This window comes from Mesoplodon bidens (genome assembly GCF_964165515.1).
Source record: "Mesoplodon bidens genome assembly, chromosome: 16".
Taxonomy (NCBI): Eukaryota; Metazoa; Chordata; class Mammalia; order Artiodactyla; family Ziphiidae; genus Mesoplodon; species Mesoplodon bidens.
The window spans coordinates 63,998,764-64,022,560 of NC_138173.1; the positions used below are offsets into that span (position 1 = coordinate 63,998,764).

The following is a 23,797-nucleotide window of genomic DNA, read 5'->3' on the forward strand; positions in this document are numbered from 1 at the left end:
AGAAATTAAATATGGCTCATGAGGTGTAGTTACACAGTGTTTTAAAAAGCCTAAGCAAAAATGTCATATGCTCAATTTTTTCTTAGAAGAAATACTTAACATATTACTTAAAGCACCTATAAATAATGTAGATGAAATTAGAATATGTCATGCCACATTTTCTATAATAGGAATGGTATTGCTCTGCCAGAATGTGGAATGAAAATGTTTTGGCTTTGCAAGGTAAAGTGTGTATGATCCCATTACGATAGTAAATTGTTTGGTGTTACTGTTCAGTTTAATTATTGTGTTTTTCTACACCTATCTACTGAAAAGCTGTGTTGACCTTAAGCACGTTTGCAAAATGAACCTAGTAATATCTGCACCTACCTATGACAGAGCAAGTTCTTGATTAAGAAATGAGATAAACCTATGTGAAAGCACTTGAGAGGTAGAAGTGCTATATAAAGTGAAAGGCTCAGTGTTCTGTCCTGTTAACTTTTAACTTCTTTCTCTTGTCTTGAAAATGTCCACTACATGCTGATTTAAACTAGTGAACTCTTCTAAACCTCCTAAATTCAGAATAAGTGGTAATAGGTGACTTGTGTTTTGTTTCCTCATGTTTATTTTCTCATGCCACAGCTTAAACTGGAAGGAAAAAATGTGTAAGTTTTACACTCACCTTTTGTCCTTAATTTAGTCATCCTTTTGGTAAATGCTTATTTCTGCCCCCCCCCCTGCCCCCGGCCCCAAGAGTTTTGCAGAAATCTCATGTAACAGTTCAACAAGTGACTAATGTAGATTGGGCTTGCTTAGTCTCTGAGTCACTTTATCATGAAACACTTAAACTTGAACATCTATCTGTGACAATGAGGAAATAATATAAAACAGTTTATACTTTCTGATCTTATGGTTTTAGTGACTAACTCATCAGGCAACAATGAAGAAGGAAATTAATGAAAATTCACAACGCCAGACGAAATTAGTCAAAAAGTCTCAGTAAATCACAGTCACCTTCACTTCCTTCTCCCCTTTTCTCAGCAGTTGATGTTTCATTGATAAGAGCATTGGGCTGGGAAATGAAGATCTGACTTCTAATCCTTGTTCTGCCAGGCTATGACCTTGGACAAGTCACGGAAACTTCTGTGCTTCAGTTTCCTCATTTCAAAAATGAGGAATAATGGGATATGCCCTACATACCTCACTGGGCAATTGTAGATAAAATGAGATTATAAATAGAAATGTGTTGTGATACTGCCCCCCCCAAAAAAAGTGAAAGGTGGTATATAGTTATTATGTCCTGACTGTCCCCATCTGACATCTCATATCTGAATGGCCACAGGCCCAAAGAGTGAAAGAGACTGCCTGAATATGCCAAAGAGGATCAGAAGGGAGTCTCTGTTAGCTCTTGGAACTGGAAAGAAATAAGATACATTCCCAGTGTTTGGATTTCTGAATTGAATCATGAAATACAGTTTCCCATAGAAATAACATTCAGTGGCTAGGTTTCCAGGCTAGCCAATTTTTTAAAAAATGATATAATCATAAATAGTTCATTGTGATCCAATTTCTATAAACTGTAACAAAGCCCGTTTGTGGTATTGGTTTCAGTTTGGTGTTTCAGATGTTCTGGAGGACCTAGCCTATTGGATGATAGTGAATTCACTTCTCCTCTGGCTTCCCCAGTTATTTGATATTTGCCTACAGGCTGTTGATGGTTTACTTAAACCAGATTTGGAAATACTGGTTTCTACTTCAGTCCCCTGGCCCTTTGACTAAAAGACTCTGAAGCCAACTTTCTTTGCCCTGGGTAAGGGATGAGGAGCCCTCTGGGATCCCTGACCTCTTTAATGATCACAGTAACCTTCCAAGTTAGGTAAGGTGGATGATGGTCTCTGAGCCTCAGGAAGGTTAAGGGTCATACGCAGGTCACATGCTTAGTCTTAAGAGGTGAGATTGAATCTTGGTTTTTTGATATGTCATTCAAGGCTCTTTTCATGACATCTCCATGCCTCAAGACAGATGTAGTGGGACTTCCCTGGCAGTCCAGTGGTTAAGACTTCGCCTTCCAATGCAGGGGGTGCAGGTTCAATCCCTGGTTGGGGAGCTAAGATCCCACATGACTCAGGGCCAAAAAACCAAACATAAAACAGAAGCAATATTGCAGCAAATTCAATAAAGACTTTAAAAATGGTCCACATCAAAAAAAAAATCTTAAAAAAAAAATATATGTATATATAAAAAAGATGTAGTTCGTTGAATTCACTTTGAATTGTAGTTTTAGTTGGGAGAAAGAGTGTTTTTGTGTAGTCTTCATTATAAAATATGCTTATGATCTTATAAATATCTAACTGTAAATTTCCCGAAGGTAAAATTTTAGTCTGAATGAAAAAGACTCTTCACACTGATTTGACATGCATAGGGAGGGATTCTGTTAATATTAAAGAACTGCTTGAGGAAAAGAATATTGTTATATGGAACTGTTACATTAAAAGATGGAACAGTCAGTCTTTCCATAATAATAGTAAGCCTAGCTAACATTTCTCTAGTGCTTGCTATGTGCCAGGCAATGTTGAGGAACTTTTTTCTTCTTGCCAGCTTAGACTACAGATTCGCTCATGATTCGTTTTTAGAAGCAATGAGGAAGAAGTCTCTCTGTGGAAGAAGGCAGTGAAATGGTCAGTAAGTGGCATGTTATGGAACATGTAAAGGATGTTTCACTGGGGTAGTGGAAATAATACTGCAGCTGGAATCAGAAGACGTAGCTTCATCCTTGCTCCTCCACTGCCTAGCTGTGTGACATTGGGCTAGTGACCTGTCCTCTTAGAATCTTCAGCTTCCTTATTTGTAAAAAGAGGATAATGATACCTCACGGGACTATTGTGAGGATTAAGTGTGATACTGTAGGTAAAGTTCTTAACTATGCATGCCCTCACAGGAAGTGAGGTTTTATATAGTAGGCATTGAGAGAATATTAACTGCTTATTTTAATCTCCGTGTACAATGTGTTTGTGAAGTTAAGTTGGAGAACAGACTATGAAACCTGGTTTATAAATTTTTAAATATCATCCAATTTAAAGATGGTATTTTCCTTTGACTGCTGCCTTCTTTAGTGCTTCAGAGTAAACATGCAGGGAATCAAGGAAAACAGATTATGGCTAGAAGATCTGGGTTTTACAGGGTGGCCACCAAGTCTGGAAACATAGGTGACTATGCAATAAATGGCTTAATGATATAATATTATAGCCCATTATGAAATCGTATTGTCTATGCTTTCAGACTTGGTGGCCACCTTGTAGTTTTAGCTTTGTTATCTATTTGGTGTTCGGTTCAAGGAAATTATTCTCTCTGGGCGGTGAGAATCAAATTATATAAATTATTCTCACAAGTGCTGTATGTACTATGAAGCACCAGTTTATTGTGGTACAGTGGCTTTTGATTAGATAAGGTGGAGAGAATTCATTTTCATTTACTCAGGAAATTTTTCTCATAGGTGACAAAATGGAAGGTAAAAGTCAGTTTGATAGCTTTAGTAGTGGGAAATAATTTCAAATGAAAGGAAGCCATATGAATTATAGACAAGGCAACATCAGAGAATTTGATAGGTGGCTAGATGGGAATGAATGGAGTAGATAAAGGATAAGGAGCATTAATAAACCGCTGGATTATTAGTAATTCCACAGTCTTTACTGTGTTGGGTGAGATGTGATAACTGAGAGAAGGATCCAGCCTTGTATCCTTGGATTGCCCTCATTCTGTGCTATGGATATGTGGTATGATATAAAGACAAGGGATTTGAAATCAAACTTACTGTTTATCAGAATGTTAGAAGATAACTTACGGATTTTTAAAAAATGTAAAAATAGATATTTTTACATTTAGATATACATAGTTATAAGCAAAATAGATGTAAGCAAATAGATATAAGCAAAAATAGATATTTTGCTTCTTTCTTTTTCAGGCCCTATAGTCACATTAAATGGGTTTTCTGATGGAAACTTGGCAAGAACAGGGGGAAGAAAACAATTAGCATTTCTCTTTGGTTACAACAGAAATGGTGAATTTGTTCCTTTGGTTATTCAGATCCTCTAGTTCATGGAGGGAGTTACTGGAGGACCCAGGAAAGACGTGGAACATGAGAGAGAAGTTCTTCCTGTCCTCACGTCGGCAAGCGTGTAATGGCTGGGGTACTCCTCAATGGCCCAGGTGCCAAAGGCTGGTCTTCTGGTCTCGAATGCTCCACGAAACTGAGCACTGCTGCCCCATTCTCCTCCCAGGTCTTTTGCTTTCTTCAGGAGAGAGAGCACCAAGTGTGTATATCCCTTCCCCTATCATCTCCCCTCCACACACACTCACACACACACACACACACACACACACACACAGACTGGAGCAAGAGATACTTCTTTCATTGTTCAGATTCTAAAGCAAAATAAGCTTCAGTGTCACCAACCACTGCTGAGCTAAATGGAAAAGTTTATCTAAATGAGTATAAGAAAATCAAGATCCCCAGTAGTTAGGACTTTCCCTAGGAGCCTTGATTTTGATGGATGTAACAGAAAATAAGCAGATAGGGGAGGGACTATATAATACAGGCTTTGTGCATTGAGAGATTGCTAAGTCAGTCCTAAAGCAAAGAGGTTTTGAAAGGAATTATGCTAGAAGGATGGGAATAGTTTAGATATGAAAAAAAAATCAGTGAAGTTCATTTTTGTAAAGCACGTGTTTTTTCCATTAGAGAAGCAAACATTGGGACAGTTTTCCCAGTTCATGTCCCTGAGGAGGTGAGAGCAAGAAAGGGTAGAACCTTAATCCTTGACAGGAAGGTATACGCCATCTGGGAAACTTCTCCTTGACTATCATTTTGTCAGTGTCGAAACTAACCTGAAAGTCAGTTTGGTTGTCCAAAGGTCTCCTTAATCATGTACTTAGAATATTTCTTTTGATAAACATTACCTGGCTTATCGTGTCAAAAACCGTTGGAAGAAATTTTGAAATCACTAATCAATAGATTTAGTTTCTACAGAGCATTTATTCATTTATTTATTTGCGGACTGCTCCTGAGTTTCAGCCACCCTTCTTAAGAATATAACATCTGTGTCACAAACTCATGACGATTGTGGTAAATATCGACACTGAACACAGTTCTTTGTGTAAATACTAAGGTATGCTTAAAAGGTCCCTTTGACAGGCTCTCAGGAATTTCTGCATTATAAACTGCATTTAGTGTAGAGAAAGGAAACATTGGGAGAGGAGAGGAAGAAAAGGAAAAAGACTGTAGTTCTCTTCTCCCCATTCCTGTTTTTCAAAATGCATAGTGCACTCCGAGGCCATTGGTACCATGTGGCTTCAAACTTTCAACCCCCTTTCTCCTTGTTACCTCGCCCTGCCTGTCTGACATCACATAAGACGTGGGGCACTGAGAATAGAGCTTTTTTTTTCTTTTAAGTGCCTAGTGTGTTTAACACTGTACTAGGTACCTTGTATGCATCACCATGTGTCCTCACAATAACTGGGTTCGGCGGGTACCATAACATTCTTGTCTTGTGTAGATGAGGAAGCTGAGGCTGAAAGAGTTGAGGGAGTGGCCCTAGGTTACACACCTGGTGAAAAATCCAGAGGACATTGTTCATTCATTCTCTTATTTGACTTTGCTACTATGGAGGACTCCCTCCTTTTTGAATTGTTATGTTCCCTTAACTTTCATGACAACACACGTCTGACTTTTCTTCTTGCTTCCGGCCACTTCTCCAGGGTCTGCCGGTGGACCCTACTTCACCTCTCCAGCCATAAAATCTTGGTATTCCTACCTGTTCTTTGACTCTTTTGTCTTCTTTGTGCTCTCTTCTTGAGCTTTTAACTTGAATTACTGTCTTTGTGCTGCCGAGTCCCAAATCCTTATTTCCATTCCAGAGCATGCGTCTGAGAATCACACACATGAATTCAATCATCTATTTGATCTCTCGCTTCAGTGTGCTCCTTAAATTCAGCATGGCTCAGAGAGTTTTCCCCTTGATTTTCTTCTGAGATTCTGTAACTTAGGAAATGGCAGTATCCTCCCCCCCAGTTGCCCACATCAGAAACCTGGTAATTATCCTCAACTTCTCCTAGCTCCTCATAGCCCGCATTCCATCGCCCAATTTTACTGATTCTCAAATGAGTTTGCCTACCTCATCCCCATTTTCACAATCTCCACTCTCCCATGAATAGTTTGCTGCGTGAAGTTTTGCTTTCTTCTAGTATGTTTTCTAGCTAGTAGCCCCAAAACTGTTTCTAAACTGGAAATTTGATTATTTTGCCTGCCTTTTTCACAACTCTGCCCTCTTCACTTATTCCTTATTTCAGGATTAAATTCAAACATCTTTACCTGGTCTGTAACCCTGCTTAACTTGGTAGCCTCATTTTTTACCATTCTTTTATGCTAGTTCTCGGCATGTTCTCTTGCCTCTGGGCTTAGTACACATTATTCTTTCTGCTGGGCGTGCTCTCCTCTCACTTTCAAATAGCTAACTCCTTCCTGCCCTTCATAAACTTAGTCTAGCTCTTTTTCAGCAGCCCTCCCTGACATCACCCGGCCTCTGTCCGCCAAATGTATCTTGCGCTCTCATAACGCCATACACTTAGTCGTTTTTCACAGCGTTTGTAACCATAACCCTATCTTCTCTCCAAAACCAGGTCTCAGATATACAGCTGTCTTCTTTTCATTCTCACTTCACTTCATTCCCATAGGCATTTCACTTTTAACCTTCCAAAACCAGCTGTTCCTCCAGACGTCCCCATCTCAGGAAATGGCAACTGTACCATTTCCTCTAGAGAGGCCAAACCCAAAGCTGTCCTAAGTTCCTTAATGTATCACAGCCCATATCCAGTTCATCAGTAAAGCCTATTGTTTCTACCTTCAAACTGTAGTTAGAATCTGACCACCTCTTGCTACTTGCTACCTCTTGCTACCCTAATGTGGGCCATTGTCTCCTTTTGCCTAGATGACTGCAGTAGCCTCCTAACTGGCCTGCTTCTAACTGGTCTCCCGCTTCTGCCCTTGCTCCCCTAAAATCTATTCTCATCATAATAGCCAGAGTGATCCTATAAAAAAGAAAACCAGGTCTTCTCACGCCTCTGCTCAAAACGTTCCCATCTCTCTTAGCCTAGAGGCTAAAGGCCCCACGTTGGCCTCCCTGGCCTGGTCCCCCTTACTCCATCTTCACTTCTGACCTCATCTCCTACCACTCCACTCTGCCCTTTTAAATTTTCTTCTGGTCTCTGTTCCAGTGTCATCTTTTCAGTGAAGCCTTCCCTCACCATCCATCATACAGGAGCTCACCTACCCCACCCTGTTTAACTGTTCTCGATAGCACTTATTACCATCCAGCTAATTATATCTTTTCTGACTGTTCTTCTCAACTAGAACTGGAAGTCTGTGAGGGCAGAGCCTTGGTCTCTGTTTACCACTGTATTCCCAGCATCTGGCGCAGGGCATGACCCCTAGTGGGTACTCAGTAACTCTGTAGTGAAGTCTAAGAAGAAGTTGTCATGGATTTAGTAGTTTTGCAGACCTGCCAATCCAGTGAGTCCCAGATCCCGTACTGATGAGCATTTTCAGTGCTTGTAGTTACACCACTCCTTTCCTCAGTTTCCCAATCTGTAACATAGGGATGTTCTTACCACTCAGGTTGTTTGCTTGTTTGGGGAAGATTAAATAAAATATCCCTGTGAAGTGCTTAGCTCAGTACCTTGCCCATAATAAACTATAAATTGAGAGCAGTTGTTGCTACTGATACTCTGCTAATTCTTATTAGAAGACCACATTTAATTGGTTATCCATTAGATTTTAAATTCAGCTGTATCTTAAACTTGCTATTGTGATAATAATGATAGTGTGGTTGCCAGAGGCGAGGGGAGGGGACGAAGGAGGGGGATTGGGTGAAAGTGCTCAGACTTTCAGGTGTAAGATAAATAAGTGGGGATGTCATGTAAAATAATAATAATGATAGCAATACTAGTTATTAATAATAGGAGCAATTATCATTTGAGTGCTTACTGAGTGCCAGGAAGTATTCTATACGTCAACACTTGTCAGTAGAACTTTCTGCAGTGATGGAAATGTTCTATATCTGCACTGTAAAAAGGTAGCCACTAGCTACGTGTGGCTTTTGAGCCCTTGGAATGTGACAGTGTGAGGAACTAAATTTTAAATTTTATTTAATTTTAATTAATTTAGGTTTGAATAACCACATGCGGCTAGTGGCTACTGTATTTGCGTTTCAAAGCTCTGACTTCTTTAAATGCATTAATCCATTTAGCGTTCATGACAATGCAAAGACTTTGGTAGAGTTATAGATGGGGAGATCAAGTTTCTGAGAGGTTGCCCAAGATGTCACAGCTTGTATGAGGCAGAACTGGGACTTAAAGGTTAAATCCTTAGGTAATCTGGTTCCAAGGCACCTCCTTCATGTCATTCTCAAGAAGTGAAGTCCCACAGGCCAAGGGCCAAGTTGACATGTCTGTGTTCTTGTTGCAGGGAAGCTGAGAAAGTGAATTTCCGGTTCCTGCCCTAGTGAGGTATCACTCATAACGTGGGAAATTCCCCAAACAGAGGAAAGGTTCAAAAGATTCTAGACCAGTGTGGCTGCTCGGCCTCTGTATGCGAGATTTCCTTCCAGACTTAATCTTGCAAACCGTGCAACAAGAAAATGCTTCCTACTAACATATTGCAGCCCTCTCTCATAAAAGTGAAAAATATGCTCTGTCTTCCCCCCAAAGGGGGAAAGATATAACGTCTTAAGTTACTGTTTCCAAGTCTAGGATATTTGGGCCACACTTACTCCTTTATGTCCATACTGTTCCATTATGGTACTCTGTAACTAGTGAGCCACCAGCTTACTTTTTATAAAATGTTAGGAGGAAAGGAAAGGGAGAAATTAGTTAAAAACATAAATATGTACTTGTCAGACCAAGGAAGAAATACGACGGGATACTTAGCTTTTCCTATTGGTCCTGAACCGTAGTTGGCATTTTAACTCCCTTCTCCAATACCCATTTCATGTTCACCGTCAACCAACTCCCGAATGAGGTAGGTTTTTATCTGGCTATAACACCTAGGCTTTCATTCCTGGGATATGTGTTCTTGATGGTTCTACCTGTATGGAGTTGTTACGGACTTTAATTATTTTTTACCACTAGACATGGCAAAACCAGGAGACAGTCCAGGTTCCAGCTGCATAGCTCCTTTTCCTCACTTTGTAGCAGCAATCCTGTTTACCCTTGATAATTCAGATTCAGTGCCCCAACCAGTTCTGAAACCTCACTTTTTGTCTGTCTGGTCAGTGTCATGAGAAACTCAAAATTGCTAGGTTGCTGTTTAAGTTTCCAAATCAGTGAAGGCATTGTTGAGTCCCTTGGTGAAATAATTCTTCTCTTGAGTACTAAGACTATTAGACCAGCAGAACTCGAGTTGCAGCCATGGGAGAAAAACTGCAAGTTGGTCATTAGGTGTGATGAGGGGGAGAAGATTTACAGCTAATTCTACTTTCATCCCTTGGTTCCTAGGTCCATGTGTTCTGACTATCAGAGAAACAATGTCACATATTATTCACTGGTTACAGGCATCCTGTGGGACATGAACCTCATGAGGTACTGTCTCCCAGGTAGCACTGGAACTGAATCTTCAGTAGATGATTTAGCATTTTAGGAGATCATCTTTCTGGATAATGGGGTACTTGGTGAGACCAGTATATCCCATTAGCATCAACCCATTGCTGTACTTTTTATCCTCAAATCTTGAGTGAGATACCATAATGATAAATAAGGCATTGAGTAACTCTGTGGATGACAGAGGCTTGGTGGACAGGAAAGGCAATTTCAAATTCAGAATAAGTGTCTTTTCATGTGAGAGCTAACAAATGACCACTAAAGGTTGAGGATATCTGCCTGAAGTCAAGTATGTTTTCATAAAATTAAGATGAGGTATAAAAGTTCATTCTGAGTTGGTACTTGGAGGCACATGCAAAGCAAAGTTAAGTTGAAAGGGGGTTTCTAACACAATTTCTAACAAACTTCCAAGGGGTGTTGAGATTATCAACTGAGATGGTGATTTCAAGCTTAGCAGGTGCCTGTCATAGTAAACCTTCAGGAAATGTACAGTTAACCTTTGAACAACAGGGGTTGGAAATGCAAGAGTCCACTTATACACAGATCTTTTTCAATAAATACACAGTTGGTTCTCTGTATTCACTGGTTTTGCAACCTGGATCCAATCAACCGTGGATCAAAATTTCCATCTGCAGTTGGTTAAATCTGCGGAAAGGAAACCTGCAGAATGGGAGGACCAACCATACTGTGCCATTTTATCTAAGGGACTTGAGCATCCTTAGATCTCGGTATATGTGGGGTCTCCTGGAACCAATCCCCTGTGGCTGCACTATTGTTTGTAAGGAAATGTTGTAAAATCAGTTAGCTAATTCAGGGCCCCCCCTTAGAGCTTGACTGCCCCTATTCATTCTTTCATTCTCTTCAAAGAGGCCCCTGCCCCTCCCCCTCCCTCGCTCCCCCCACTCTAGACAGGTCCCAAATGTGCAAGTCCCAAGGGAAAAAAAGAAAGGGGGTTTGAATGAGTTGCAGCCATCTGTCACTGACTCAGTATGACCTTGGGCAAGACGCTTAACCTGTGAGCTGCCCGTTCCTCACATCTGTCAAATTGGGATAATGACACTTGGGTATATAAGGCTTTGAACCACTCAGATGAAAGATTTTGTGCAATTGCAAAGTGTTTGTTAATAACAACAATAAAAATCCTCATCTCACCCTCCCCTCAGCATGACCTGTGTTTAAATGGAGCAGTGCATAAAAAGATTGCCTATGAAATGATGTCCTCTATATTTCTGTGGTTACATGCTCTCCTACCATCTAATACGTTTCCTTCACAGCACTTCTCACAGCTGGTGATAGTGTATTTGTTTGACTCTTTGAATAGTACTGTTTTACTCCACTATACCCCAAACCCCATGAGACCAACAGGGACCAGGTTAGGCTGTTTACTATTGAATCGCCAATACCTAGCACAGTGCCTGCATATGGTAGGCATTTGGTAAATATTTATTGAATGGATGAATAAATGAATAAATAAATAATGCATATTTCTATGAATGCTTCCCAGAGAAGGAAAGAAAGAAAGAAAGAAAGAAAGAAAGAAAGAAAGAAAACAACAACAGCAACAAAGCCCAGAGAGACGAATCAGAAGTTTGGTTCCTTTGCCCCCGGCCCACCCCCCCACCCCCCGCAACATGGGAATCCTGTTACTGTACTGTGTAAATATGCGACTCCTCTTGGTCATACTCTTATAGTGGGATTGGTGCCATGAGCAATTATTTGAGTAATTTTCAACAGCATAAATGTTTAGTAACAGATGCACATAGATGGCAGGTTGCCTCATTCAACTGCCATCTGTTAGACAACTGTCTATTCCAATAAGACTGGTCCATTAGAACTAGACCAATGGCACTTTCTCACAGGTTTACGTTTATTCATTTTCAATTTTTTTCTGAAAGGTTTGAAAGAGGAAAGATGTTTCCACGTCTGGTTGGCCGCTGCCCAGTAATGGTGTATTACAACACCTTGGCAAACTGAGAAGTCCATTCAGTGTGTCATAATGTTCAACAAGGAAGTGTTCCCTCTTTAGTGTTTTTGTCAGAAGTCAAACTATATAATGGCACTAGGAAACTCACTCAACTACAAATAACTGGGTCCAACAGAGTTCAGTACAGATTGTGCAACTGACAACAGAAACGGGCATGAGATGAAGGGTATAATCCATGCTGGTCATCATTAGCGTGTGTGATATATGTTTGTTTGTTTTTTTAACAGGGCAAAGGCAGTATAGTAAACTCTGTAGAAAATATAATGTGTCTCCATTGCAATTAGGTTATAGTCAGTGAAAGCATAATGATTCTTAGCCTGGACATGTCTTTCATTGAAAACTTTTCCAAGCTTTTTTTGCTATATAAAGGTGGAGACAGTGTTGGCCTATATAAATTTACCCTGTGCATGACCAGTTGGGTTGGTGGTGTGTCGTAAGTGTGGGCCAACCTCCATAAATGTCTCAGTGCTTAGCATAATGCCTGGTACGCAGTTGGGGCTCTAAATATTTGTTGAATGAATGTTCTAGGACCAGTTGAGGCAATTCTCTCTCGGTTCCCATGAAAGTAGGTCCCATAGCCTTAGATCAGGCTGACTGTGAATTAGAACTTGGAATACTTAGCATACAAAGCATAGTGCTTATCACTTTTATGTACCTATAATAAACTTTAAAGGCTGTGTGATTTCCAAAATGTAAATCGTCAGGTATATGTTGTTTTGGGAGCTAAACATCTAACAGTGGCTGTTTTGGAGAGAGTAAATCCATCTGAGTCTTGGTTCAGTTACAAGAGTGACTAATTTTATACTAGATTCTCACATGATTCAAAAGTGTATGAATGACTCAGCCCATTAATATCCTTAGCTCCTGTGATCTCCCCTCCCAGTGAAATAATAGCTATCAGGCAATAACGATAACTGGAGGAGGAGACCTTGACTTTGCCCTGTGGCAATAAAATGATACACTTTGAGTAATTGCATATGTGTACAATATTGTTTGAAAGAAATGAAGTGTATTATCATCATATAAATATTAAAAATTTTATTTTAAAGCATGTTGAAAATAATACGTAGTTTCAGTATGGGTAAGGACCAAGTTTGCCTTTGGTTCCTACCATTATTTCTTTTCCTAAAACATTGAGCCTCTGTTCATAGGGACAGAGCCACCAGAGGTCTGACTTCATTGTTACAGTCAGCTCTGTGATTGCCGTCCTTTGCTGACATCAGAGAAATACTGCAGTCACAGGAGTGTTGGGTTCCAGTTAAATGTAGCTAAACATTCACAAGTGATTTTGAGCTCAAAGTGAGCAGTTAGTTGGAGAGTCTCTGGAACGTTTGGCGATTTATGTGTTCTGTCCTATCACTGCTCCATGTTTTTGAAACAATTCATGCAACAAAAATCTGCCTATTTTGGAGTCAGCATTTTGTGCGTGTGCTTCTGGGCTCCTGCTAAAGTCCTCAGTGAGCCAATCATAGAGTCCAACGGACACTTCTCAATCCTTATTTAGCTTGACTTCAGTGCAGCATTTGACAGATCTTGCAAGGTCCTAGACTTTTGGGACACTTTCTTTTGGTTGTCTTCTTAACTCTTGCACTTTTTTCTTTCTAGACTCTTCTAGCTATCCCATAAATGTGGTATTCTCCAGAGTTCTCTCCTTACTTCTTTTTTTGTTTGTTTCTGTTTTGTTTTGTTTTGTTTTTTGCGGTACACGAGCCTCTCACTGTTGTGGCCTCTCCCGTTGCGGAGCACAGTCTCCGGACGCGCAGGCCCAGTGGCCAGGGCACACGGGCCCAGCCGCTCCGCGGCATGTGGGACCTTCCCAGACCGGGGCATGAACCCATGTCCCCTGCATCGGCAGGCGGACTCTCAACTACTGTGCCACCAGGGAAGCCCTGTTTGTTTCTGTTTATTTCATCTCCTTGGTAATCCCATTCATTTCCATGGTTTCCATTAAAATCCATACCCTGATTTCTCCACGTGGGTGTTCGTGTCAGTCCACAGAGCTGTGGGCCTGGATATCCAGCCACCCTGGAGATATATATAATGATAAACACAACAATAACACTTACTCCTCATTGACTGTTCTCTGTGACAGATAGCTCATCAGTGCTGTATTGTTTCATCCCATCTATTCCTCACCACAACACTGTGAGGGAAACACTGTCATTATTTTCTGTCTACAAGTGAGGAGATTAAGGTTAGATGCATTTAGTAACTTTTCTAAGGTCATTCAGTTAGCAGAAGAGCCTAATTTTTAATCTCAAGTCTAGAGCCCAAGTTTTTCATTAATACTTGGGATTAGCATGTCAGAATGGAATCCTTTACTTTCCCCTTTCTTCCCCACACCCATCCTTCCCATTATTCTCTGTCCTATTTACAAAGGACCATATTTCATTCCTAAAGTAGAAGTCTGGGAATTGCAGTAAACCTCCAAAGATTGCGGATCACAGTAGTACTTTGCTTTTTATGTCCAAAATATCTTGTTTGCACTAAACAGAGGTTTCAAACTCCTGGCTTCAGGCTGATGTATTGTTTGCACTATACATTGTTTTAGAGACCAAAAAAAACCAAAAAAAAACAAAGGTCTCACAGAAATCTAGATTTGTAACTTTTCTTTAGAAACCTGGGCTTGCTCTCTCACGTGGCAGCGGTCACCCGGAGCTGTACCACGGCTTCCTCTCACCTGGGGCTGTTGCTGGCTACTTTAACACGGTCCTCACCACTGCCTGTTGTCCTACACTTCTTGGGGGTTTCCTCAGATCCTTGCGTGTCCAGCCCTGTGGGCATTTATGACCTCTGGTAAAGACTATTGTTGTGCTTTCGCAGCTGGTCTTCTCCCCTCTCTAGTTTTTGCCCTAGTACTTGCAGGATTTTCTCAAATGAAATCTGTTACTTGCTTTCTCTTAGTGTTTCTGATTTGTGTTTCCCCACTGGCTTCTTCTCAGTCCACAAACATGTTGAAAGCTCTGTGCTAAAGTTGGAAGAAAAGAGTAAGAAAATTTAACGTCTACTGTGTGGCGAGTTAAACACAAACATGGTGTAATTAAGTCTCCATGGCACTGACGTGGGTGTTCCTGATTCCTAATGAAGAAGTGAGAGAATCCCAAGGCCTAGAAGGACTGTCCCCAAATCCACAGCTTAGGGACCCAGACCTGCCTGATCCTGAGGTCCATGTTCTTTCTCCTCCATCATGTCAGCTTCACTCCAAGCTACTGTTGACCTCTGTACAAATAAACAAGTGTCTTTTGCTGTCTCTTTCCCACGATCTGCTTCCCATCTCTTTCTCCTTCCCTTGCTGCCAGACTTTGTTCACTTGCTCACACGGAACTCCGTTAGTCCCTCTTCTCATGTCACTACAGTAGAATTTGGCGTCCCTGTAATTCACTAGCTCATCAAGGTCATTTGACCAGTGAAATAATCCTTGCCTGAGGGAAGCTTCGGAAGCTAGTAGGTTGAAACAGATAAATAGTTCCAGTGCAGTGTACCAAGTACCTGGTAATTAAATCCAGTGGTTTCTTTTTTAGCCCTTATCTTACTGAAGCTCTCTTGCATCATTTTTTCCAAAGGACAAGCGTCTCTTAAGGAATTTTCTCTTTTCCTTTCTTCTCGGACATGCCTTACTCCTGGTTTTCTTCTTTGCTTTTTTTTTTTTCTTCTTAAGAGGTCCTTTTGCATTTCTCTTCTCTTTTTTCACATGCTCTCATTTTAAATTTAACTAGTTGCCCATATTAAATGTTAAAAATCTTGAGCTCATTATCAGTTTCTTGTCTTCCTCTCACAAAATCACTCAGCGATTCTGCTTCAAAAATAGTGTTACAATTTGGTCAAGTTGCCAGCCCCTCTACCATGAGTTAACATAGTCCAATAACTTTTTTCTCCCTTCCTATCTTAGTGCATCCTCTATGCTTTAACTACAGCCGTCATTTAAAAAAAGAAAGAAAGAAATTTCTCATGGTATTATTACTTTATTCCTTAGAATCCTTTAGTGTCTTTCCCTGCTGCCTATCAGGTCAGGCCTCACTTCCATAGCTGGCTCCCAAAGCTATTCACCACCCTACTCCCAATCAACTTTTCTGGTCCTCTCCTGTTTAGCTACAAAGCTTAGCACAGAGAGGGCACTCACTGGGTAAGTAGGTAGTACTTAAAAACCTGACCTTTTCTCTCCCCAGGGCAGTATTACATTCCTTCTCTAAGTACGGTGTCCGATAAGTTTACTTCTCAGTAGTGTCTATCATTTAGAAATTATAATGGTGTAAAGATTAACAATCTATTGGGTTGGCCCAAAAGTTCATTTGGGTTTTTCCATATGATGTTATAAGCTATTTTTAAAATTCTCTTTTCAAAATTCTTTAACCCAGTGTATGAACTGAACTGTGTTCCCCCAACATTCATTATGTTGAAGTCCTAACCCCTAATATCTCAGAATGTGTTTGGACATAGGGTCTTTAAAGAGATAATGAAAGTTAAAATGAGGTCATTGGGGTGCCTCCTTTTAATCCAATGACTGGTCCTTTTAAGAGGAGAAGATTCGGATACAGACACATAGAGAGGGAAGACTATGTCACAGGGAGGAGATGGCCATCTGCGAGCCAAAGAAAGAAACCTCAGGAGAAGCCAATGCTGCTCTCACCTTGGTCTCAGATTTCTGGCCTCCAGAACTATGAGAAAATAAATTTCTGTTGTCTAAGTCACCTGGTCTGTGGTACTTTGTTATGACAGCCCTACCAAACTAATACACCCAGTGACTTAAAGCTGAGGTTTTGTGTCTTGTGTCTGGGAACTTTATCCGTAGGAAAGGGATGGACTGAGGATCTAATAGATCCTCTCCTCCCATCTCAAATTTCTTTGAGGTATTTTACATTTGTCCTAGGAGAAGAGGGCCATCCTTACCTTTTCCAGACTAGGTAACACTTATGATCAACTAGCTACTCAAAGAATGGCTTTTTTCTTTCCGCTTTTGGGATTATGTATCTATTTATCTTGAAGATACAAACAAAGCAGGAAACCATTAAAAATATGGTTTAATCCCCATTTGTTGCATTGATTTAAACAGGTAATGAGCTTAGTATTTTCCAGGCCCTCATTTTGATAGCTAGAGTACAGTAAGTTCTCTTTGCAATGGATAGCTATGCCAACTGCAGCATCAAGCTTCCAGAGAAGATATTTGCCGTGGTGAATTTATGTGCTTTAGAGCAGTTCTCTTGAGGTTCTGCTGGGGGGTGGGGGGGGAAGTACTGTGAATCGCTAAATTTGGTGTGTTCAGGTTTTCCTAGTCATACTTCAGGTTGCTGTGTTGTCCACCTCAAAATGCCTACCCTCTCCATCCCTCACCCCCGCACTCTTCTACCCAGCTCCTCAGCTGTGGTGTAGTTGAACGAAGGAAATGAAGTATGCTGAGTGGGTGAGAGACTTTGTTGGAAGAGAACAGCTGCATTTGTTGATAATCTGCTCAGATCAGATCTTCTCTGACCATTGCAGCTTAAATAATAATTTCATACTGCTCAAAGACCTTGAGAAGGTTCACCTGTATGCCTGCCTGTAACGCTCCCCTTAACATCTCAGGTGGATGTGAGTTGACTTTATTTTATAAATCCAGAAAGAGAGCCCATAATTCTTTTCTAAAAACTCATAATTTATTTTCTGTATCTATCTACTCTGACCTCTTCATGCTGCTATCTTGAACTTGTTCTATCCAGTGTAGAGGCAGAGGATAGCCAGTCACCACGTATAATAGCTCTTATTCTTGAGATATAAGGCATTATTAAATTGTCTTTCTACCTTCTCTAGCCAAACTGAGCTTTATTGGTTTTTTAGCCTTACAGAACTTGGTTTAGATTTTTAATTACGTAAAGCTTGTCATTAAGGCCTCTCCATGTTTTTTCACACCTCTCTTTGATGGTGGATCCAGCACTGGTTGAGTTTCATCAGTACAATGAGTAGACAGTCAGTTCCTACACTCTGTACTTTAAATATGGATTTAGGCATTTTGGTTTCACGCTTAATTTTCATTTTCGATTCAGCTAATTAAAATGCATAGCAACTGAACAAAAGAAGAGTATCTAATTCTTTGCTCCATGACAAAAGCTAATCAAAGCAGAGGACTTGCAGATAGTCTTTTGACTTTGAATGGTAAAGCACAATTCTTTCAACGTTTTTGCCTGTTTGAAAAATTTATAATAAGATATTGTGAGGGGTAAAAAAGAATAAAGATTGAAAGTTTAGCCTTGAACAGAATAGGGGCACTTTCCTTGTGGCAGCAGGTGGTGGAAGTTTAAGGTTGAAATCTTACCTGTTTTGTGAAGTAGGAGCCACTCTCACCTGCTGGGACCAGGGGCCAGAGAAGAGGAGTGCTGAAGAGAATGAAGGATGGAATGAGCCCTCGGGAGGAAGGAGAGGGGACTGAACAGACCTAAGTAAAAGGAAGGAGCCATCATGTTCAAGTTCTGTTGAAGATGGAGGACACAGTTGCACTGGTGTGAAATTTTTCCCCAGTAGTTGTCTGGACACAGCAAGCTAGCAGGGCAGTGAAGGCATAGCTTAAGAAAGCAAACTGTGGGATGGGATGAATGATTCCCTCTGCTGTTCACTAGCAGTCTGATCTGGAACAAGTCACAGCGTCTCTGGTTCTCTGTTGGGGGGAATTCTGTTTTCTACCTCATTGTAGTTTTATTTGAATGAGATGAGAGAGAAATACTGTTACAAGACTGTGTCATTGTTAACATTTAACTTAAGTAATTTTATTGTCTTCCTCAGGTAAAAGCAGAACGTCCAGGAGAAATACCCGATCTAAAATTATTAGTGGAGAAGAAGTTTTTGGCTTTACAGAATAAGAATTCCGATGCAGACTTTCAAAATAATGAGAAATTTGCACAATTTAAACAACAGCTGAAAGAACTGAAGAAGCAATGTAAGTCAGCATGCTTTGCTTTGGTTTGGCTTTTTGAAATTAGGGAACTGACTGGATGAACAGTCCCAGAAATCTGATTTTATAGAGTTCGCTTATCTGCTTGGCTTGATCCTCTTTCTAAATGGCTTTTTTATTGTTGTTGCAATTCTGTATTTTGTCTAACTTTGGTTCACATCAGCCTGTCCATTTCTGAAAACCAACAGTTTCCACAAAGTGCTAAGAAAATTCCCCAGCAGGTAGAGAAAGTTACACTGTTATTGTCCCACTGCTGGGGAGGGGAATTGGGAAAATAAAACTGAGAGCCGTTTTATTAAAATAATGGTGGTGTGTTTTCACATTTTAAGCTGCTGTGCCAAGCTTTAAAACAACCATACCTTGATTCTAGTTTTGCTGTTTTAGAGTAGCAGGAGCAGTGTCTTCTCAAATATGAGACCAGAATTCTCCTGATCCCTTCTATCTTGGTGGTAGTATAAATTCCACGTGAGCTTTAGATTTGTTGCCTTCCTAAGAAACTTTATTATACTCAGGTTTTTAATGAACATAATTTTGATTTAAAAATGAGAGTGGAAAAAATTATTAGTTGTACCCAAAAAGTCTTGTAGACAGTGTTGGCAGAAATATATATTTTCTATACAGTGAAGTACATACGTCCTTTTTTCCCCCTCTTTTTTCATATAGTCCACGTAACAATTTTATGTAATTTTATTGTTTTTACACTAGCATCAACTGTTGTTCTTTCTTTTAGGTTTGAGGCTCTTTTATTCCTTAAAGAATTGAGGCAAATAAAGTTTTTTTAAAACTTTAGTTTCATATCACCTTCATTTGTGCATACACATGGAACAGGAATGCATGATATAAGATATAATTTTACTTCGTGTTCATATTTGTACTTAGTATAGGGATTCATATTTTGAAATAGGCTTTCTTTTAAATATAAGCATTTTCTTTAAATTGATGCTGAGATCTCAAAAAATGACTGAGGAAGCTGCTTTACTTTTGTCTATTTTACAAATAACTTAAGTTTCACAATTTGGAATGTTTTGCAATCATGATGAGACTTTTGCTTTTACTGTAGATTTAAACAGTAAGCACTTTTTCCCACATTTTAAATCCGTTTTTTTGTTCTTCATTGAACAGCACAGCTACCAAAATCTCCCGAATAGAGTTTGCACTGTTCCCCCAAATGGGTAATAATCCCCCAAACAGGTAATAATTTGTTAGTGCCTTTCTGGTCTTAAGATGCTAGGGAATTGAAGTTTTGGTCTTGGTCAAAATAGCCAAATGTATTTTATTTTTCTACTTGGAACCAGTAATCATGAATTATGGCAGATTTAGCATCCATCTGATCATAATTCTTGATGTTTTTCGATATTTTATAATACAGATTAAAGGACAAATATCCAAAAATAGAAATTTCTTCCCACTTTGTTATTGTTTACAAAGTTACTATTCCATAAGAGAAAACTATAAAGATCTTTAGAATCATATACTCACGTGAAAACACTTTCTAATTAAGAATATATAATTCAACAAAATGATTATTATTGGAATTACAGTTACTGTTTCTTTAATTCTCTCTAAAATGGGGGGTGAGGGAGAGGTTTCCCCAGGCCAGCAGTATACATCATTTGTCTAGACAGTTAAAACTTACGACAAAGTAAACTTATATTGAAAGAAGAGCTCCCTTATGTAAGGTTTCCTTACATATGATAACACTAGAATTAAGACAGCTTTCCCTTTTATTTCTTCTAAAGTAGTCTTTTAAAAAGTTTTAAAGTCTCAAATGGGAGAACAAGCAAAATAATTAATACTTTCTTAAGATGCCCTATAAGATGCGTATACTTTACTTGCAAAATGTGATTTTTTTTGTGCATTATTATTAGCACTATCAATTAAACTTGCACCATGCCTACTGGATTTCATTTCTTTAGATTTAACACCAGTGAGGATGCTGATTAGCACCGGACTCCTACAATTTTTGTGGAGCCAAGTCAAAGGGACTATGATTTATAAAGAAGCCAGTGAATCTGTTTATTTTGAGAGATGTTCTGAAGGCAAAGAATTAGAATAGTAATTAAAAAAAAAAATTGGAAAAGACAAGCCAGGGAGAGATACTTGCATCTAGTTATCTATTTTGACAAAGGCTAAAGCGTTTTTATGGTCTGCACATAGCCGAAGAGTTCTTTCATGAAAATCACCCCACATTTTCACCAGATTTATTCTACAAGGACATAAATTGCATGGGATTAAATTTTACCAAATCAGGATTTAATGAAAGAAATGCCAGGAAACTCTCAGGTGGGGGAAGTCGAGAAGGAGATTGAAATGAGGCCGTCTGCCAGGTGCCCTGACCTGAGGACGTGCTCCCATTTGGCCTAGGCGGCCCTGCCGGCAGGAATCCATTCACCCCGCTGTAGCTCAGCAGCCGGTTCTCAGACTGTCTGGTCTCAAGATCCCCTTACATCTGACAGTTTACTGAGGACCCCCCAGACAGCTTTTGTTTCCATGGGTTATAGCTGTTGGCATCTAATTCGAAATCAAAACTGAGGAATTTAAAAAATATTAATCCACTTCAAAAAATCAATCATATGCCCATTACATGTTAATACAAAGAACATTATGACATAACGTTCATATATTTTCCAAACAAAGAAAAATTAGTGAGAAGGTTGACATTGTTTTCCATTTTTGCAAATCTCTTCAATTTCTGGCTTAATGGAAGGCAGCTGGATCCTCATATTTGCTTCTGCAGTCAGTCTGTTGTACACTGTTTTGGTTGAAGCATACAAAGAAAATCTGGCTTCACATACAGGTAGTTGGACTTGCTGAAAGGATCTTGCAGACCACCTGAAGTTCTCACTTTGAAAACCACAGATTTAGGCCAGGGATCAGTAAATTATGGCCCGTCGGCCAAATCCAGCCTACCCCCTCTTTTTCTGTGGCCTGCTAGCTAAGAATGGTTTCTTTTAATATTTTTTAATTGTTGGAGGAAAATGTCAAGAGAAGAATAATATGTGACATGTGAAAATTATATAAAATTCAGATTTCAGTGTTCATAAATAAATTTTTGTTGGAATATAGACACACTCATTCATTTACATGTTGTCTGTGGGTGCTTTACACTATAATGGCAGAGGTGAGTTGTTACATCAGAGACCATTTGGCCCACAAAACTTATATTTACTATCTGGCTCTTCACTGAAAAAGTTTACCAACTCCTGGCCTAAATTAAAATCAGAAACAAGGGAAGGTTTTTGTTGCTGTTGTTTTAACTTCAGATTTTTTTCATAAATACCATGCATGTGTCTCAGTTATGTTCAGAACACCTTGTGTGCCTGCTGTGTATGAATCATTGTAGCTGGTGCTCTGAGATCAAAATAAGGTAGAGTCCCGGTACCTGGAGAAGACAATATATACAAATGTGAAATAATGTGAGAGCCATTAAAACAAATATCCAATCAAAAGCAAAGACAAAATGTCAAAAACAAATATTGGGTTGGCCAAAAAGTTCCTTTGGGTTTTTCCGTAAGATGTTATAGAATATTATATATTCCACCATATTATATAATGTGAGCCCTAATGGAGAGAGTCAGAATAGGAATGCAGATGTTATCTGTGTCAGTTGATAGGGGCTGCCTGGAACTGTGTGTTCAAAAAGATTCTGAGGCTGGGTTCGGGCCTAGCAGAAAAGAGTGTGCTGGAGGATTACTGTGGAAAAGAAAGAGGAGCAGTACAGATACCTGGTATTTACCATCCCTAGAATATAAGGGTAACAGATGCATTGTACTCGTTTAAGAATATGCTTACTCTAAAGGTCACATACTTCAGTTGCACACATTATTTTATTCCTGGGTACCCAGTGTCCTCTGTATTAGAGATATTATGTTGCCCCAACTTCACAGGATTATTACCAAGATTAAATGAGATAGCAGATCTTTGCAAACTCTGAAAGCTTACTTTAGACTTAAGTTATTATTGAGAAAGAGCTAGTACAGCATAGTGGAAAGAATATGAGTTTAGCAGCCAGAAGACCTGGGTTTGAGTCACTTAATAGGTAAGTAGCCTGGTCTCCCTACCAATGCCACCCATTTTTCTTAGTTCTAATTCTTGGAGTCATGTAAATCAAGATTGTGATTGAAGATAATTTTTATACTTGGTGGTGGTGATGATGAATGAGCTGGGGAATAATTTCACAGAAAACTATTTCCCTAAATGGTAATCATGTTCTTACTAACCCAAGTTGTAAAATAAACAATATGACTTGGTTTAGGGCAGACAGAACCAGACTTTGTTACGTGAAATAATTTTCATTTATCTGACCAATGTGTTCACATAATGTTCTCTCTTCCTTGCCTCTTTTGCCTAAACAGTTTACACTATTACAACTCATGGTCTCCTGCAATTTTAACATCAGGAGAACTTAATTAGAATGTGCAGACACCTCTCTACAGACACTTTCTCAAGTCGTCAAGTAATCTTTTTGGCATCCTTTATTCATTTACCCATTATATGATTAGCAGGCATCAGAAGCTTTAGGGTAGGTCATCAAGGCAGAAATTGAGGGCATTTGACAATAATTCATACTTAGAAACCCTTACAGTTTAAGGGCTTCACTTTGTGTTCAAAATAGAATTTACTGTGAATCTGAGATCTTTAGTATTAAAATAAATGAATATGAAATGTAATTTTGATGGTACCTTTAAATGTTATAAGAGCATGTCTTTTTTTAATGCAAATGTGCTAATCTGAAGATGTTCACCACAAATTTAACAGTATATTTAGGTCATATAGGAGATATGCAGAATATAAGATACAGAGATATTTGAATCCATGAGTGAAACTCAGAAATCAATTTCAGTGATAATGATATTTGTATCCGGATATATCTATACAGACATAGGAATTTACACTGTAATCTTGTAATTATATGGGTTCACAGGAATTTACACTGTAATCTTGTAATTATATGGGTTCACAAAATATCTATGTACCTTCACTTGAAACATGCTCATTATAGCTCTCAAAACTGATAAAATAGGAAGTGGCCATTCACTTCACAAAAGGATTCACTCAAGGAGCCCGTTAGATAGGGAGTTCTTAGGAACAATAGAATACCTTTACTTTACTGTTCCTTATGGGTTGCTTACCCCTTCCTTCAGTATCTATTCAAAGCCGCAGTGTAGTTCCATCGGGTAGGCACTTCCGTGTTTTGCCTACTGCTGTATTCCTTGAGGTCCAGGCACATGGTATGTATAGCACAGATCCTTGATGGTCACAAGCGT

At 39.4% G+C, this 23,797-nt stretch overlaps 1 protein-coding gene across 4 annotated transcripts in view; it reads left to right on the top strand.

Annotated features, from left to right (window-relative positions):
• NSMCE2 (NSE2 (MMS21) homolog, SMC5-SMC6 complex SUMO ligase) overlaps positions 1-23,797 on the top strand; it is a 225,840-nt gene that overhangs the window by 58,896 nt on the left and 143,147 nt on the right. For 3 of the 4 annotated variants that reach the window (XM_081258685.1, XM_081258687.1, XM_081258684.1), the window contains exon 4: positions 18,362-18,515. In XM_081258685.1, the coding sequence (XP_081114811.1) occupies positions 18,362-18,515 (154 nt within the window). Of the gene's footprint in view, positions 1-18,361; positions 18,516-19,652; positions 19,941-23,797 lie in introns of those variants that run through there. The other variant, XM_081258686.1, reaches the window with a different exon arrangement.